The 20,557-nt window shown below is 34.0% G+C and overlaps 1 protein-coding gene across 1 annotated transcript in view; it reads left to right on the forward strand.

The window, feature by feature from the left end:
* Positions 1-20,557, forward strand: part of LOC125646210 (glycerol-3-phosphate dehydrogenase [NAD(+)], cytoplasmic-like) — a 25,389-nt gene extending 4,832 nt beyond the window's left edge. The window contains exons 2-9 of the mRNA XM_048872395.2: positions 532-712; positions 2,819-2,959; positions 4,589-4,730; positions 8,959-9,071; positions 10,523-10,643; positions 13,792-13,901; positions 16,102-16,208; positions 17,114-20,557. Coding sequence (XP_048728352.1) covers positions 532-712; positions 2,819-2,959; positions 4,589-4,730; positions 8,959-9,071; positions 10,523-10,643; positions 13,792-13,901; positions 16,102-16,208; positions 17,114-17,210 — 1,012 coding nt within the window. The 3' untranslated portion in view covers positions 17,211-20,557. The remainder of the gene's footprint in view (positions 1-531; positions 713-2,818; positions 2,960-4,588; positions 4,731-8,958; positions 9,072-10,522; positions 10,644-13,791; positions 13,902-16,101; positions 16,209-17,113) is intronic.

Genomic DNA, 20,557 nt, shown 5'->3' on the forward strand with positions numbered 1-20,557 from the left:
TTTGTATAACCAATGTAAACAATGGAGGCACAGATGATTTGTATAACCAATGTAAACAATGGAGGCACATGTGATTTGTATAACCAATGTAAACAATGGAGGCACAGGTAATTTGTGTAAACAATGGAGATGCAGGTGATTTGTATAACCAATGCAAACAATGGAGGCACATGTAATTTGTATAACCAATGCAAATAATGGAGGCACATGTAATTTGTATAACCAATGCAAATAATGGAGGCACAGGTGATTTGTATAACCAATGTAAACAATGGAGACACAGGTAATTTGTATAACCAATGTAAACAATGGAGGCACAGGTAATTTGTGTAAACAATGCAGCCAATTATGTTGAAATCCCTGCTTGTTTCCTTTGTTTTATTTCTTTAGTGTATCTGTTATATCAAGTTTTAAGGTCGGTGCTTTTATCAAGAAATGATACACATTGAAAAAACACATTTGCAGGTTTATTACAGACAGACAATGTAAAGAAGGATTCCTTTCATTAATGATTTATTTTTCGTTTATTAGGGGATCAGCAATTGCCAAAATCCTGGGTAGGAATGTCCAGGAGAGAGCAGAGATGTTCAACTCGGAAATCAGAATGTACATGTACGAGGAAATGATTGATGGTAGGAAGCTGACAGAAATCGTAAACACTGACCACGAGAATGTGAAATACCTACCAGGCATCAAACTCCCAGAAAATGTGGTATGTTACAGTATTTACAAAGGTCTATAAAAATTTACAAGACATTACACCAGACCGGATGATGATTTACCAGACCGAACAAACAAGCCAAATTTGATTACAAACACTTTCAATACTCTTTTTATAAAATACCAATTCATTATTAGATGTATTAAACTCTACTCAATTCAAACATTTTCATTTTCTTCTCTAAATCCATCACAATTATCATGCATGGGATGGTTATTTTTCATAACAGCATGTGCATTTCAAAACAGGAATAGTAGTCTGTCATCTTCAGCCAGTTTTAACAAGCTTTTTGCCTGCTCAGGCTATTGAAGTATTGAGCAAAATGTTTTGATGGATGCTTTTTGAAGCTCAACAGCTTTTCTGTGACAACACTGTTCTTATGATCAACCACAGCGGTCACTCAAAAGTTTGAACATCCTGCTGTGTTCTGTCTTTAGGTTAGAACTTATGGAAGAATCTGTCTTTTCAGGTTAGAACTTATGGAAGAATCTGTCTTTTAAGGTTAGAACTTATGGAAGAATCTGTCTTTTCAGGTTAGAACTTACGGAAGAATCTGTCTTTTAAGGTTAGAACTTGTGGAAGAATCTCTCTTATAAGGTTAGAACTTGTGGAAGAATCTGTCTTTTTAGGTTAGAACTTGTGGAAGAATCTGTCTTTTTAGGTTAGAACTTATGGAAGAATCTGTCTTTTCAGGTTAGAACTTACGGAAGAATCTGTCTTTTAAGGTTAGAACTTGTGGAAGAATCTGTCTTATAAGGTTAGAACTTGTGGAAGAATCTGTCTTTTTAGGTTAGAACTTGTGGAAGAATCTGTCTTTTTAGGTTAGAACTTGTGGAAGAACGATTGGAGTCAAGCAATCAAAACAGAGTGAGCAAGTCATTACAGTTTTCTCTTTATAGTATGCCACAGATACTTTTTTGCCAGAAATAGTTGCATATCCCCCTCTAAATATTTCATTGGAAAGATTTGATAACTGTAACTAATTCTTTAAATATAAAGGCTAATAGATTAGACACATCAATCCCATGTTGGAGTTAGGTAATTGATATATTTTTCTTACACCATATTTGCAGTAGAAAAAATGAATTTATATAAACTTCAGATTTATATTATTTTGTGCTTGATATTCTTCTTTTTATAACATTATTCCCTCATTAAACACCCCTCCACGAACTCATTATTTACCAGACATTTGGTCCGACACGATTCTAAAATTTACCAGACCAAAGCTATTTTTACCGAATTTGTCCAACAAACTGCTCACAATGTAAAATAATTTAATCATGATTGCAGTGTTATGTATGGGATGAATTGAACAGATTGAACAAAACAGAGATGCACACTTGTAAAGTGTAACAATGACAATATATTGATCTTATTAATTGCAAGTCAGTATGGTCCACACATAGTATCGTCTATATGATGCGTGTTATGTTTTGTCCGTATGATATTGTAATACAGTTGTAGGTTACATTTTGTCATGACTCTGGTTGTGACATAAGATTAAACATGTTTTTGTTAGCAGTCTGTTGATTTTGATCTTGTTATTTTTTTTTTATACATAGTTAATGACCTGCATGTTGATAGAGTAAGTCTTGTTATTTTTTTATACATAGTTAATGAACTGCATATTGATAGAGTGGGTCTTGTGATTTTATCTTGAAATAATACTAAATGTACTAGTTACCGCTACAAAGTAAAGAATAAAAAGAAAACTAATAAATCCAAATTTATTAAAGTCATATGAAAACTGTATTATGATATACATCGTATCGTATGTTCATATCATGATCCATATTGTATCTTGAGGTGAGGTAGCTCGTGACACTCAGGTCTCGTGTTTAAGTCTCTTTGGTTCGGTCAACCAGTTCATGATGCATGATGTCGAAGTTATATATTTCATTCAACTATAAACTGGCATCACATCTGTATGATTTATCATGGACTCCAGAGTTTTTAAAACATGTTTGACAATCTGAAGAGTTAGTATATAAAAAATTCTCAGACTGACTTAAAAATGATAGTGCACTTCATTGTTCAGACTGAAATGTATATTATGCATGAATCTCCTTCCTGATTTGCTCATTCATTTGTCAGGTTGCCATTCCTGATTTGTTAGAGGCCACAACAGGAGCTGATATACTTGTGTTTGTTCTACCACACCAGTACGTCAAAAAAATCTGCAGCACTCTCAAGGGAAACATTAAAAGTAATGCAGTGGCCGTCTCCCTTATCAAGGTTGGTACCTATAACTGAGGAACTCTAAAGCTTATTCAAATGTAACAGACTGGCAATTTCTTGAGCTCTGATTCCAAGCTGAAGGCTAAGAAAAATGTCCCATATCAAACTGCTATGAGATTGTAATTTGAGGCTCATAATTAGCTTTGTGTAAAATGTTAATCAAGTAAAGTAATTTTTTCACATCCTCTTTTAAAATAGAAAGTAGAGGTCAATAAAATGACACTTGAATGTTTGTAAAATTTTAAATGATGTGTACTAGTTTATTCTTTATCGCAATTCACCTTTGAATTAGAATGCTTTGACCGATATAGTATTGCATTGTGTGACGACACAATTGAATCTGTTTGTAATACAATTGCGAAATGCAACAGAAACTCTCATTGGTCCATATGTATAAGTCCGCCCAAATTCCCTTATACTGGAGTAGTCGGCATTTGAAAACATGACGGCGAGATGGAAACAAACTTCAAAGAAAAAAAGAGAAAAAGTAGTATTCTTGTGTTGTTATCTCATAAATTTAATATCAAAAAATTCCTAACATATTTTCCTACTATACTTGTGTCCAAACATACCTTCAGATATTTATTAAAGCCCCATACGAACCAAAAACTCACAGCTTTTGATGATTTCGTTCGTTGAAGTAGCCATGTTAGGTAGCCAGTCAATTCAAATCCCGGTTCATTTCCATACTTGCACAATAACGTCTAGATGTGAACTATTCCCCAAAAATATTTTTGCTAAATATTTTAAATAATGTATCATCCCAGTTCCATTAAATGATGATTATTCAAATAGCTAAACTCGGGGCTTTCATCAGTCTGGGCTGGTCTCCATCTCTGCCACAGGAGTAGTAATTTAAGGACCATAATGGGTTTATGTAGCATTTTCATTAATCAAGAGCTTATTTTACCTTTACAAAAAATATATTTTTTAATTTCTATTATTTATTGTGTTGGTAATAAACGAAGAGCGAATACATAACTTACAACCTAAGATGGCTACGTCAACAAACGAAATCATTTGAAGCTGCGAGTTTTCAGGTTTTGTATGGCTTCAATAATGAATATTCGAGGGTCACAAGTATAGTAAGAAAATATGTTAAGATTTTTTTTAATATTGAATTTATGAGACAGCAACACAAGAATACACCGATAACGCGATATCAGGCCTCAACCGTGTGCAACTTTTTGTGCCCCGTAAATCGAAGGTTTTTGTAAGAGGTGGATCTGTATCACAATATTTTTTCAGAGAGCTACAGTAATTTTCTAGTCCGTCCATCTTATCTGATCACCTGAATCCGCTCGAGAAAGTGGGCGGGCTGTAATTGGCCAATGAAAACTCTTGTTGTATTACATCAAACATGTCCGACATTCAAGCTGTTTAATTGTGTCGTCACACAATGCAATACTATATCTGGTAAAGCATTCTAATTCAAAGGTGAATTGTGATAAATTATGGCTTGTTTAGTGTTAATTTTAAAATAGATTTGTTGATTTGAAAGAAAATTCCCAATTTTGTTTTACTTTTACACTCTTTTTCCCAATTGAATGGGTATGAGTACCACTCCTATATATGCTAGGGAAAAACAAATCATGATGCTGAAGAAATAATTATTTATGGTAATAGGGATTTTCCATCCATGATGATGGTGTGGTGGTCCCGATGTCTAAAGTGATCAGTGAGGCATTAGAAATTCCATGTGCAGCATTAAGTGGTGCTAACCTTGCCACAGAAGTGGCTCAGGAACAGTTCTGTGAATCCACCATTGGTAAGAAGCACACACACACACATTAAAGGCCCAGTCACAATAACCTAATACAGGGTTTAAACTTGAACAAAAAATAATGGTAGCCACCTGGACGCCTGTAAATCAGATTGCCATTAAGTAACTTGAATACAATCAAATCACTGTATGAAAGCGTTTAAATGACCAATTTTGTAAAATGAATTTAAAGTAGAAAAAAATATACAACTGAAAACTGCAATAAACGGAAAATATCAATTACCAATCTGGGCGACTAAAATACAACTTTAGTTTGCCCAGTCGGATTTTTGGTCCCTGCAATAAAGGAAAGAGGCTCGGCCTCCTATCAAAAATAGGCCCTTGGGTGAAGCTAATGTATTATCATATATTAAAAATACGTTTTATATGAAAATCGTCTTCTGGAAATCAGGAAGGCAAAATGTTTGCATAATCATAATAGACATTGAGCCCTAGAAGTTAGAGCTACCAAAACTTGAAATTCACGACCCAAGGATTTAGTCACTAGGTTGGAGCTAGATATGGTTGAAACGATTCACTAAAATATCGATACTGTTCAATTCTTTGCCTCGATCTAAATGGTTTGATATGTTCTTATTTTTACATGCACTGAGGGACAAAATGACATCCGATAATGGTCAGACTGTTGTTAGTCTCCAGTCTGACAAAAACAATAAGGCACTTTGTCAGTTTAACTACAGAGCCAACATGCATCTTACCATTTGGTGGTTTGGAAATATTTGTAATTAGATTTTTTTTTTTCAAAGTTATTTTTGGTTTCTTCTGTGAAATGTATCATTATATGATAATGAAAATATTGAATCATGGCATACATGCAAGTATTGCAATACGTATTTTATCATGAAAGGGGCATATCGTTTCATCCCTAGAGCTAGATTGGCCATATGCATTATGTATTGAAAATAGAATATGATATATTCTTCACTGCTGGGCATCAAGCAAAACACAGAAAAGGGGCCCAAAAGGAGGTGAGCTTGGCTGAAAGCTCACAATCACAAGACCTACCAGGAACTCCACAGGGTAAACTCAGATCAGGGTTGAATTATACAATAGGTCTGTAATTTCTAGTCAACTAGGTTTTCATGACAATTTGCCCGCCCCCCCCCCGCCCCCCCCCCCCCCCCCCCCCCCCCCCCCCCCCAGGCCGTCAGCTGGTATATGGAGTAACAGTTTCAATGCAAGTTCACAGAGCTAATAGTTCTGCTCTGCCTTGCAAACTGAGGTACATTTAGCAACTGTTCCTGAAAATTTTGTTTAAGCTCTGGTACATTTAAAATGTAAAAATAGTCATGAATTTTATTTTCTTCTGCTTAGAATGTCCTTACAAGGAACCAGAAAGTCATTGGGCTATCAAAATGTAAAATCATACATAAAATTGGGATAAAAACGGTGTTCCAGGAGTAACTCAAAATTCTGCTGCTAAACTACACCCCTCCCCACTTGTGATGATGTGGATCTGGATTTGATATGTGTTTTGTATGATTTGGTGCTATACGTTTTGTAATGATTTAATAAATATTAAGTGCTACATGTGCATATGTAATATTTATTCACCAGTCAAGGGCCTTTAGGGGGAATATACAATTTTAACAATTAAACATTTTAACTACATGATACACTGTACCGTATACACACATGTTAAGGATTTCTATATTGACATTGGTCTGGAATTGGGTCATAACAATACTGATTGAAAATGCAATATGTTTTATATTGTTTGATGAGGATTAGGTGCTATATGTTTTGTATTGATTTGATGAGGATTAGATGCTATATGTTTTGTGTTGATTTGATGAGGATAGGGTGCTTTATATTTTGTATTGATTTGATGAGTATAAGGTGCTATATGTTTTATGTTGTTTGATGAGGATTAGGTGCTATATGTTTTATGTTGTTTGATGAGTATAAGGTGCTATATGTTTTGTGTTGATATGATGAGGATTAGGTGCTATATGTTTTATGTTGTTTGATGAGTATAAGGTGCTTTATGTTTGGTGTTGATTTGATGAGGATTAGGTGCTATATGTTTTATGTTGTTTGATGAGTATAAGGTGCTATATGTTTTGTGTTGATTTGATGAGTATAAGGTGCTATATGTTTTGTGTTGATTTGATGAGGATTAGGTGCTATATGTTTTGTGTTAATTTGATGAGGATTAGGTACTATATGTTTTGTATTGATTTGATGAGGATTAAGTGCTATATGTTTTGTATTGATTTGATGAGGATTAGGTGCTATATGTTTTGTGTTAATTTAATGAGGATTAGGTGCTATATGTTTTGTGTTTGATGAGTATAAGGTGCTATATGTTTTGTGTTGATTTGATGAGGTGCTATATGTTTTGTGTTGGTTTGATGAGGATTAGGTGCTATATGTTTTTTGTTGATTTGATGAGGATTAGGTGTTATATGTTTTGTATTGGTTTGATGAGGATTAGGTGTTATATGTTTTGTGTTGTTTGATGAGGATTAAGTGCTATATGTTTTGTGTTGTCTGATGAGGATTAGGTGCTATATGTTTTGTATTGATTTGATGAGGATCAGGTGCTATATGTTTTGTGTTAATTTGATGAGGATTAGGTGCTATATGTTTTGTATTGATTTGATGAGTATAAGGTGCTATATGTTTTGTGTTGATTTGATGAGGATTAGGTGTTATATGTTTTGTGTTGATTTGATGAGGATTAGGTGCTATATGTTTTGTGTTGATTTGATGAGGATTAGGTGTTATATGTTTTGTGTTGATTTGATGAGGATTAGGTACTATATGTTTTGTGTTGATTTGATGAGGATTAGGTGCTATATGTTTTGTGTTGTTTGATGAGGATTAGGTCCTTTATGTTTTGTTATGATTTGATGAGGATTAGGTGCTTCATGTTTTGTATTGGTTTGATGAGGATTAGGTGCTATATGTTTTGTGTTGTTTGATGAGGATTAGGTCCTTTATGTTTTGTTATGATTTGATGAGGATTAGGTGCTTCATGTTTTGTATTGGTTTGATGAGGATTAGGTGCTATATGTTTTTTGTTGTTTGATGAGGATTAGGTGTTATATGTTTTGTGTTGATTTGATGAGGATTAGGTGCTATATGTTTTGTGTTGTTTGATGAGGATTAAGTGCTATTTGTTTTGTGTTGTTTGATGAGGATTAGGTGCTATTTGTTTTGTGTTGTTTGATGAGGATTAGGTGCTATATGTTTTATGTTGATTTGATGAGGATTAGGTGCTATGTTTTGTGTTGTTTGATGAGGATTAGGTGCTACATGTATATGTTTTGTGTTGTTTGATGAGGATAAGGTGCTATATATATGTTTTGTGTTGATTTGATGAGGATTAGGTGCTATATGTTTTGTATTAGTTTGGTGAGGATGAGGAATTTGTTATTGGCAAGGAATTTTTTTTGCCCCCGAGATCGAAGATCGGGAGGTGGGGGGGCATATTGTTTTTGTAATTCTGTCATTCTGTCTGAAACTTTAACCTTGCTAATAACTTTTTAACAGTAAGTGATAGAGCTTTGATATTTCACCTGAGTATTCCTTGTGACAAGACCTTTCCGTGGGTACCAACATTTTTGACACTTGACCTTGGAGTTTGACCTACATTTTGAAAACTTTAACCTTGCTAATAACTTTTGAAAAGCAAGTGCTAGACCTCTGATATTTCACATGAGTAATCCTTATGTCAAGACCTTTCCATAGGTACCAACATTTTTTACCCTGTGACCTTGAAGTTCGACCTATTTTTTTTAAACTTTAACCTTGCTGATAACTTTTAAACAGTAAGTGCTAGAGCTTTGGTATTTCATGAGTATTCCTTGTGACAAGACTTTTTGTGGGTACCAAAATTTTGACCCTTGACCTTGGAGTTTGACCTACATTTTAAAAACTCTAACCTTGCTAATAACTGTTGAACAGTGAGTGTTAGAGCTTTGATATTTCACATATTGAGTATTCCTTGTGACAAGATCTTTCCATGGGTACCAAATTTTTTTTACTGTGTGACCTTGACCTTGGAGTTTGACCTACTTTTTGAAGACTTTAACCTTGCTAATGTTATTAATAGTATTGACAGGATGTTTTGTATTGACAGGATTTTTCGTATGGACAGTAGATTTTGTATTGACAGGATTTTTCGTATTGACAGGATTTTTTATATTGACAGGATTTTTTATATCGACAGGATTTTTTGCATTGACAGGATTTTTTATATTGACAGGATGTGATGATGAGGACACTGGGCAGCTACTGAAGGATTTGTTTGAGACTCCTTATTTCAGGGTGGCTATTGTTCAGGACAGACAGACGGTCGAAGCATGTGGTGCGTTAAAGGTAAATTGTAAATGTAATATGCATTTTGATTGACTGATGCTCTGATGTTTGAGCCAGTTGAACTAGGATTAATGAGACAGAAAGTTTTCGATTGATGTGTCATCATTGAATCACGTAAAAACATAATGTCAAGTGTAACATGAAATACATTTAGTGATGTATTGCATCTAACAAAAAAAGTAATGAAATAAGATGTTAAAATCAAGAATTGTACAATGCATTAGAATGGGAATAACTATCTTCTCATTTGTTATCAGCAACTGTTAATGCTGATTTAATTAATGGCCACCCATCCGTTTTTACCGACTCCACTAACACATCACCAGTTAAACTCAGTTTGCAATTGTTACATCTGCTAAAGCCAAAAAAAAGTAATAATGATTAGTTTCTTGAACCAAAAATTTGAAATTTTTATGAGGCGGGCAGGTATTTTTTTTTTTTTATAAATTTACTTAGCTATGGTATGAGTTATCTTTCCTTTTTATGTTGACTAAAATGAGTAACCTTTTCTTCCTCTTGTATATTTTTATATAGAATAAGCAATGAAATCTTATTTTTATAAAAGCTTCACATTACTTGCATTGAAATGTATACTATTATTCTTAAACACTTGCATATGAATATGCACTCAATGATTATTTGATCAAAAAGATACTTTATTAAAACCTTCTGAGAGTTTTACATAAATATCTATATCACAAGAATTACTTCATTTGCTTAAATGAATAAAAAAAAAATTCTTAAATTCCAAAAATTCCATGCGGTGCCTTTTCAACAGATGCAGTGGAGTTCTGATAAACTATTGATTTTTGATAAAAAAAATTTGGCCTACTTGTAAATTAGCATTAACATTCACAAATAACAAAGGAGGAGATAGTTATTCCCTAAATATTTACTTTTGAGAGTTTGTGCTCTATGTGCATGTTCTCACACAACCTTTGTAGTATTTGCATTCCCTAACATTTAGCCTGATATCTGTAGAACATAGTCGGTATAGGATAACATTTAGCCTGATATCTGTAGAACATAGTCGGTATAGGATTAACATTTAGCCTGATATCTGTAGAACATAGTCGGTATAGGATAACATTTAGCCTGATATCTGTAGAACATAGTCGGTATAGGATTAACATTTAGCCTGATATCTGTAGAACATAGTCGGTATAGGATTAACATTTAGCCTGATATCTGTAGAACATAGTCGGTATAGGATTAACATTTAGCCTGATATCTGTAGAACATAGTCGGTATAGGATTAACATTTAGCCTGATATCTGTAGAACATAGTCGGTATAGGATTAACATTTAGCCTGATATCTGTAGAACATAGTCGGTATAGGATTAACATTTAGCCTGATATCTGTAGAACATAGTCGGTATAGGATTAACATTTAGCCTGATATCTGTAGAACATAGTCGGTATAGGATAACATTTAGCCTGATATCTGTAGAACATAGTCGGTATAGGAGCTGGGATTGTGGATGGTCTAGGATATGGAGACAACACGAAAGCTGCTGTCATCAGACTGGGGCTGATGGAGATGATTAAGGCCACAGAAATGTTTATCCCAGGTAAATTTTAATACCCCCCGCAAACAGGGTTTGGGGAGTATAATTATTGGAATCACCATGTCCATCTGTCTGTAGACATGATTTTGTCCGTGCATGTTTCAAAAAACTAATCATGGATTTTTCTGAAAATTTGTACTCTCATTACTCACCATATGAAGATGTGCACCTGGTATTTTCATATTGATTAGACAATTTTTCTGAAAATTTATGGGCTCTTTCTACTAATGGACTCTAATAGTCATTTTTTAAACTAAAATGAGTATATCTTAAAAATTCATGAAGAGATTTGATGTAAATGTTGTAAATATGTTGTTCTTGGACTGAAGTAATGCATTTCTTATTTCAAATTAGAAAAATTATGTAATAGAAAGTTATGCTAATTTCTATTTTGTTTAAAAGTGTCTCTTTGTCTGGAGAATATTTACAAAGAAATGAAAAGGTTTGAATCAGACCTTTTACATACATTTTTTATAAAAGTAAAATAACATTTATGTACCTTACATTTTGATTTATAGTGAATGTATGCATTTTTCCATTTTCTATATATATCCATTTTCTGTTGGTGTGGGGAGGGGGGGGGGGGGGTCATAATCTAGCAATTTTTAAACCATGTACCAAATTAAGCGAAATGGTATTAAAAAATTAGATTCTCTGAAAATCCTAATTATTGGTATAGTGTTTATATTGAGTATCACATCACTGGAAATATTTTGATATTTGATTGATTCATTGATATTTTTTTTTAAACATTATCAATAAAAAAAAATAATATACTAGATGACCATTTGATTAGACAACTTCTGGTTTGATCTGAGGAAGTCTGTTTTTATCCGTTATATAGTGTGTTCGGGGGGGGGGGGGGGGGGGGGGTATTAGTCCCAAAAGGATAGTTCTAGTTATGTCTAACTGAAACTTTTTTAGATTTTAACTGACATTGAAGAAAAATGCTGTGGATTTTATGTGCTGCAGCAGTGGATAGACTCAGACTATTCACCACAGAACAAAACAAAAATTTTAACTACTTAGCATTAGATAAAATATTAGACATTCACAAATTATTTACCTAAAAATAATACATGTACCAAGTTGGGTAAAGAACTACAAAATTCCAAAGATTTTTCTTGATATTTTGTTAGGAAATTGATGCTATGTATTTGTTCCACATTTTGTTGGTTAGACTATTTTTAGCTCACCTAAACCATGGCCATTGTTGGTGTTGTTCAAACCTTTTCTACAGAGGTTCGAGCCCAATTTCTAATGAACTTAGCACGAAGTACACTTAATTGATGGGTATTCAGATTTAGGGACATGTTTCATTCCAAGGGGCGAAAATTGTGAAACTAGGGTCGGTGATGAAAAAAGTTTGTTGAAGCACTTGATCAGAAAACTTACTTTAAAGCTTCCTTATGTAGTAGTGATCATATAAGTATTGGACAGCACTTTTGAACTGTTCATAGTCAATATGAACGGATTTGGATTTGAGGCAAATTCTGTGAATCGCGCTAGCAATTCACAGAGAATTTGCCTCAAATCCAAATCTGTTCATATTGACCATGAACAGCTCAAAAGTGCTGTTCAATTCTTATATTTATATTCATTTACTAAATCACCGTTTGTTTACATTGCTTCTATAAGTCATGAAATATTTTGTTGCATAAAACAAACTCCTAAGATCCGCCTCTGTCACAGTCATATTGTGATGTACGTCAAAACATAGACATGACGTCACACTTCATCTCAACTTGCCTATTATCAACATTGCACTGTATTTTGGAGCTAGGAGACCGCAAGATCTTTGTAACACGTTTAAATATTTTTGAATCATTACGCTCTCTCAGTCACATGCTTTAAATCATAGTCCGTTCATAGTCAATATGAACAGATTGTGTCGCATGCTGAAATTGGTTGGTTCATAGAGGAAAATGTGATTTGTAATATAATATTAAAATCCAAACCCTCAGGGCCAAGACAAGAGCTCATTACAGGCTTTCACTGTCAGTTTTCTGGGGGAAACTCTTCCCATGTCTTCTCAAAAGCCATAAAGATACACACTTTGTCCAATTGATACATAGCCATCTTCAAGTAGTGCAGATTTGAATCATTCTAGCATTTATACATGAACTTATGTAATGGGTTATAGATGGAGTTCGAGTCAGGATTTGTTGACCTATTTTTGAAAGAGTTATGGACCTTGAACTTAGCAAATTATTCAGCAAATTTCAGGGATTTCACAATTTTCCAGACTTTTTCCTCTTTCCCTTCAGCTATTGAATTAAAAATTTATACATGCATTTATATCAATGGGTTGGAGATAAGTCTGTGTTTGGGCTCTGTTGATGTATTTTTGAAAGTTTAATATGAAATTTGTACATAGCAAACAATGCCTCAAAGTTGAATACTTTTGTGATGCTTACCTAGTTATTTTTTTTTTATTTCATTTCTTGGAAAAAAGAAATTCCATCGAAAGAATTTATGTAGTGTAAAAAAATCTTTATATCCTAATTCAGAAAAAAAAATAGGCTATTTGGTTCTGTACAACTGTCTGATTAATTGATTGAATATGATTTAACGTCGAAGATGTCACCATTGTCGCTGAAGGACTGTAAAATTTAGGCCTATGCTTGGCTCTTATGGCCTTTGAGCAGGGAGGGATCTTTATTGTGCCATACCTGCTGTGACACGGGGCTCAGTTTTTGCGGTCTCATCCGAAGGACTGCCCCATTTAGTCGCCTCTTACAACACGCAAGGGGTACTGAGAACCTATTCTAACCTGAATCCCCACAAGAAATGTCTGTCTTTAAAAACTTTAACCTTGCTCATAACTTTTGATTGGATAGGGATAGGGCTTCTATATTTCACACCTGCATTCCTTTTGACAGGACCTTTTTAGGTAGCAAAATTCTTGACATCATGATGTTGACCTTGGGGTGTGACTTTTGAAAAGCTTTAACCTGGTCATGACTTTTGAATGGTTAATGCTAAGGCTTTCATATTTCACATGTGTATTCCTCATGACAAGTCCTTTCTTTGGCTGCCTCTTGACCTTGGGATTTGACCTACTTTTGAAAAATTTTACCCATGACCATTATCAACTTTACTGCCATTTGGATACATCATTCAGTGTTTTATAAACACACCTTGTTTTTAGAGATGAAAGTGACCACCTTCTTTGAGAGTTGTGGTATTGCAGACTTAGTAGCTACATGTCATGGAGGAAGAAACAGACTGCTGGGAGAATCTGTCATTAGTTCAGATAAGGTATGTTATGTATGTATCTTCTAACAGTTAGGAGAATCTGTCGTTAATTGAGGTAAGGTATGTTATGTATCTTCTGACAGTTAGGAGAATCTGTAATTAATTCAGTTAGGTTATGTAATGTATGCATCTTTTGGTGGTTAGGAGAATTTGTTGTTAATTCAGATAAGGTATGTAATGTATCATCTGACAGTTAGGAGAATTTGTCAATACCTTTTATTCTGGATTAATATTCTGAGAATTTTTTTTAGGAATTTAAGATCAATTGGCCCTCTTATTAATTGGAATGATTTTTTTTATCAGATTGTCTATTAACTTAATCCTTATTTTCTAGCAAGAGTTGTGTTTCTTTGTTGAATATATTTTCTGAATGTTGATCTTGATCTCTTTTTAATACTGACAACCTTAATATGTTAAATACACTAAATAAGATAAGAAAATAATTTTAATATAAAACCTTTTTTTTTTTATCTTTTGTCTTTTCGCCATAGTGATTGGAACTTGGATATTTAAGAGAAAAAATTTATAAGAGATGCTCACTGTCCAAGCTATCTTCAGAGTTCTTGAAAACTTTTAACAACAAGCAGGACAAGAGGTCCAGCCTGGAGAAAGTTTTGCAGGACCCAATACATTTCTAGCATGGCTCACCAAAAACAAAAACAAAAAAACCAACACAATTTATTCATTTCTGGTTTCCATTATCGAGGTTTTTCCTTTATATAAGCAGGTTTAGTGAACCATTTTATCAGCCAGTTGGACGTGACACTTTAGAATAACAATGCATATACAAACTACAAGGTCTGGGGAGTATGTGATAGCTAAAATGGAACAATTTGTTACAAAGAAAAACATATCCACACAGCAAATTTTGATTTGTTGTGAACTGTTTCAGAAAATACACTAAAACTTTAATGTGTTCATTTGGAAATTTTTGCATCAAAAATGCTGTATATTGACTGTAATAAATATATAAAGTGATGAGTTAAATTTCCTATTTAAACTATCACTCTTGTTGCTTTGTTAACAGATTAATGCATTAAAAATATCATCAACTGTCGCTGTCATTAATTCAGATTATGTATCTTCTGACCGTTGTTAAATCAGTAAACTCAGAAAATGCTGCAAATCATATTCGTCTGATGTCCTCAGTATCAATCATCCATCAGATGTCTTCATTATCAATCATCCATCAGATGTCTTCATTATCAATCATCCATCAGATATCCTCATTATCAATCATCCATCAGATGTCCTCAGTATCAGTCATCTATCAGATGTCCTCAATATTATTCATCCATCAGATGTCTTCATTATCAATCATCCATCAGATGTCCTCATTATCAATCATCCATCAGATGTCCTCATTATCAATCATCCATCAGATGTCTTCATTATCAATCATCCATCAGATGTCCTCATTATCAATCATCCATCAGATGTCCACATTATCAATCATCCATCAGATGTCTTCATTATCAATCATCCATCAGATGTCTTCATTATCAATCATCCATCAGATATCCTCATTATCAATCATCCATCAGATGTCTTCATTATCAATCATCCATCAGATGTCTTCATTATCAATCATCCATCAGATATCCTCATTATCAGTCATCCATCAAATGTCCTCAGTATCAATCATCCATCAGATGTCCTCATTATCAATCATCCATCAGATATCCTCATTATCAGTCATCCATCAAATGTCCTCAGTATCAATCATCCATCAGATGTCTTCATTATCAATCATCCATCAGATATACTCATTATCAATCATCCATCAAATGTCCTCAGTATCAATCATCCATCAGATGTCTTCATTATCAATCATCCATCAGATGTCTTCATTATCAATCATTCATCAAATGTCCTCAGTATCAATCATCCATCAGATGTCCTCATTATCAATCATCCATCAGATATCCTCATTATCAGTCATCCATCAGATGTCCTCATTATCAGTCATCCATCAGATGTCCTCATTATCAATCATCCATCAGATGTCCTCATTATCAATCATCCATCAGATGTCCTCAATATTAATCATCCATCAGATGTCCTCAATATTAATCATCCATCAGATGTCCTCATTATCAATCATCCATCAGATGTCCTCAATATCAATCATCCATCAGATGTCCTCATTATTAATCATCCATCAGATGTCCTCTTTTTATCTGTAATGTTCTCTTCTTTACAGACAATAAAACAACTAGAAAAAGAGTTAATGAAGGGGCAAAGTTTCCAAGGTCCGCTAATCGCCAGAGAAATCTACACAATGCTGGAGAAGAGAAATATGACAGATAAGTACGTTCTGTTAATCATTATAAATATCAGGGTCCACTAATTACCAGAATAGATATACATAATGCTTAATGATTAAAACAATAATTTCCAATGATTAAACCACTGTAAATTTCATATAAAATATATCAAATGTATCAGGGGATCACAACCTAAGCTTGGGTTCTGTAAATTCTGTCAAGCTCAGGGATGGCCTCTCTGAATCATGGACCAAACAAGAGTAAAGAAACAATATGAAGTCCAAAAATAAGAAATCTAAAAAAAAAACCATCATGTTCATGACAACAGGAAGACACTGTGTAACACATACACACAAAGAGAGAGATTTGTAGTCAACACAGCGAATAAGGAGTCTTGAAGTGATGAATTATGGCGGAACAGATCCACCATAAATCAAAATTTTCAGCCTCAGGCCATCCATAGAGAGAAGCGAGTCAAGTAAATCCAATAAGGTCCATTCTGTCTACCATATGAGTGATGTAAAATTCAAACCACACACAGATGAGCAGGTTCTTCAGGTCAATCCACACAAGATAAGAAACTATCCTGAGATCGGACAGTGAGGGATACTCTTCACTCAGCATTGGTCATCCATGAAATATATTTGTCTGTTACTGGATAAACCTGACCACTGAACAAACCAGCTCCTGTGTGACAAATTTAACATAATCATTTAATGCGGTGGAATACAAAGTTCCTGTGTTGTGAAAAGTGAAGATAACGAACAGTGATCAATCTCATAACTCCTATATGCAGTACAATCAGGTAAACGGAGTTCTCTGTAGTTGTGCCAAGAACAGCCTAACAATCAGTATGAAACAAGTCAGATAGCAATACAGGATTATGTTCAGTACATGTACAGGTTAAGATTTGCATTGTTGTATTATATTATGATGCTTGTTTTTCAGGTTTCCCCTGTTTACCGCCATTCATAAGATCTGTATCCGGGAAATGGATCCCAAGGAGTTTATATCCTGTCTCAGGAATCACCCAGAACATTTATAGAGATATCAGTCACAGCATCCAGATTTTGTACATCACTATTTAATCGCAAATTTTATTTCCATCAATTTCTGATATCGCCTTTACACAAAAAGAAAATTCTTTTGAATATTTTATCTACTGTAAAAGTGGTTATTTTCACTGGGGGTTAAGTACACATTTTTTTTATGTCCAACTTTATGCGTGGGGGAAGAATACATGGTAACTGAATATGATATATATTATATCAAATATTTATAACGTGGGGGGAATTTACTCGCTTATTACATGACTGCGTAATTAGTGAAAATTTCGCCCAGGCATAAATAACCACTTTTACAGTATACAAAGTCAGGTCTATAGTGATGAACAAAGTGATTGTCTGTAAGGATTCTAGATGTGTGTACAAAGAAAACATTCATAGATATATTGTTATTGACCATCCATAGAATGATATATATTGTTATTGACCATCCATAGATATATATTGACCTACAGCATCATACTCTAATTCTCTAGAGGGGTATGATAGAATTACTGTAAAGGGCTGTGAGGGTGTGTAAGAATTCCTGTAGAGGGCTGTAAGGAGGTGTAAGAGTTACTGTAGAGGGCTGTAAGGAGGTGTAAGAGTTACTGTAGAGGGCTGTGAGGAGGTGTAAGAATTCCTGTAGAGGGTGTGTAAGAATTCCTGTAGAGGGCTGTAAGGAGGTGTAAGAGTTACTGTAGAGGGCTGTAAGGAGGTGTAAGAGTTACTGTAGAGGGCTGTGAGGAGGTGTAAGAATTCCTGGTGAGGGTGTGTAAGAATTCCTGTAGAGTGCTGTAAGGAGGTGTAAGAGTTACTGCAGAGGGCTGTAAGGAGGTGTAAGAGTTACTGTAGAGGGCTGTGAGGTGTAAGAGTTGCTGTAGAGTGCTGTGAGGAGGTGTAAGAATTCCTGTAGAGTGCTGTGAGGAGGTGTAAGAGTTACTGTAGAGGGCTGTGAGGAGGTGTAAGAGTTACTGTAGAGTGCTGTGAGGAGGTGTAAGAGTTACTGTAGAGGGCTGTGAGGAGGTGTAAGAGTTAATGGATGTGAGGAGTTGTCAATTTTGACTGCATATGTATCATTTATGAGGGAGTCCTGTTCTCTTGAGGCAGTGGGCCAGATCCTCAAAAATATGATTTTTAAAGATTTCTTTATTCCCAGACAAGATGAACAAGAGGCCTCTATGCAAACTTCTGCAGGATCTCCATAGGTTAAATATATGTAAAAATTGATTATTTCTTTAATGTCTTTTTTCCTTGCTCCTTGTTCATTGATTAATGAAAAAATAAGTGCACAGTAAAAGTGAATAGATAGGTCTTGATGACAGAAACTTTAATTAATTGCCCCATTGTCAGGGACTCTGAAGCTAGGACAGATCATGTAGATAATTGTAAGAGCAAGGATACTTCGTCTTAGTTTGTAAAATTTAGAATACTTGGTTTTATTGATCTGATACTGAGGAAAGTCTTGGGATTAGGGTCTATTCTACCATGATTATTGCAAAGATCAAAGGAATGCTGCAGCCATTATTCTGCAATATACCCTCCTACGTAATAACTGATTATGAAAAAATTGATTCACATCTAAATTGCACTCCCGTGTTTTGCTAATAAAACAATGAAGTTGATAACTGATAATTCAATTTTTTAATCATAAAAATTAATCAATATATTTTGCAAAACAAATTCAAAATGACTGAAGAATATTTGTTATTCGATATGAATTAATCATCTGCATTACGTCATTGATACACATATAAACAAACATGGCAATGCACAGACAAGTTCACCTGATGCTCAATTTTCTTGGACTGCGTATTCAAAGCAGTTGATAGAATCGGTCAACATCAAACTAAATACTTGAAATATTTTTCAAAATAAATGTAGTTTCCCCTACTATTTCACCTTTTTCGTCAGCAAAAACATGCAGGTGTATTCCGTTGTGGAAACTGCCATGCCATAACAAAGTGACCTAATTTGTAGCTGTATATTAAGTAAATGATCTGCTGTATATTCCCAAACCGAAATTTTTGAAATATAAAAGCCTAAGAGGTTATCTTGCAACATTCACAAAAACTCAAACTTTATTTCTTAAATTCAAATCGGTAAAAGGTAAGAAAAGGTCATTGGCATTATTAGGGATTGTACCATATTCCTCCTCTGTTTTTTTAACGAGTAAGTTCTTGCAATAAATAATGGTAATGTATTTTTATAAATAGGTCTCTAAATTCTTGCAATAAGTTTTGATTATATATGGACTGTGCATTGCTTTGGATCTTTTTGTATTTATTGGGCATAAACGTAAATTTGAACCTCGACAGTATCTCGAAAATCAATCTCAAATACAAGGGATATGCCGAAGTGAGTTTGGGGTCCCAACTATCTTTTCTTTATGTATGTACCCAATATCTCAAACCCTTAGATATCTTTCAGTTTTCTCTATGTCCGATTGAGTTTGAGATAATTAGGTTTGACTGTATTATGAAAAGTTGTTCTTCATTTACATGTAGGTTATGCCCGATTCAATGAAATGAACACCATATCCTTGTCCTTTGCTTTCTGCAACAGTAGAAATTCTACTTGCCATTTGTTAGTATATATTTTCACCCATACTAAATATCTAGTTTTCATTTTATCAAATATGCAATTTTTCTTGTACTATTTTTATTCACTTTTGCATGTTATTTTGTTTGTTTTGATTTTAACCTTTAACCCTTTTTTTGTATGAATCTATTATTATTTTTGATACTGCATTAGAAGTCCTGTACAGATTAATGTAAAATTTCATGACTTAATTTCATTGATAATGATTTCATTTTATTTATTATAATATTTCACGTTTTCCGAGTCTGTAGGTAATTTGAAATGTGGATTTCCGTGCAGTGAAAGCTGTACCGGAATGATTGATTGGACAGTACTTGTGATGTTTGTAGTGTTAAGTTACTATGCGAGTAGTATCAATGTAATGAACAGGATTCAGTCAGTTCAGAAGATCTACTGAAAGTGTACTCTCATATAAAATTACAATGTGAAATACGTCCCATTTTTAACTTTTTCTGCAGGAAATAAAGTAAGTGTTGCTGTGTTACTAATACGGTGCTGCCTGACAAGTGTACAGAGATTTCCTGTTTCCTATACTTAGCAAGTGTCAGATGTTGTAGCTTATAAGTTACTATTTATATAATGTAGTTATTTTACATGTATTTCTCTCTCATGATATGCTTCATGCGAATTCTAGATTTTTGTTAGAAAATCCAGCATTATTGATTATGTTTTACATGTATACTGGATTGTTTTTGGAATTGAATTGTTGATATATAAACGTTTTAACTATCAAACAAATGAAAATTTA

Source organism: Ostrea edulis, chromosome 6 (assembly GCF_947568905.1).
Source record: "Ostrea edulis chromosome 6, xbOstEdul1.1, whole genome shotgun sequence".
Lineage (NCBI taxonomy): Eukaryota > Metazoa > Mollusca > Bivalvia > Ostreida > Ostreidae > Ostrea > Ostrea edulis.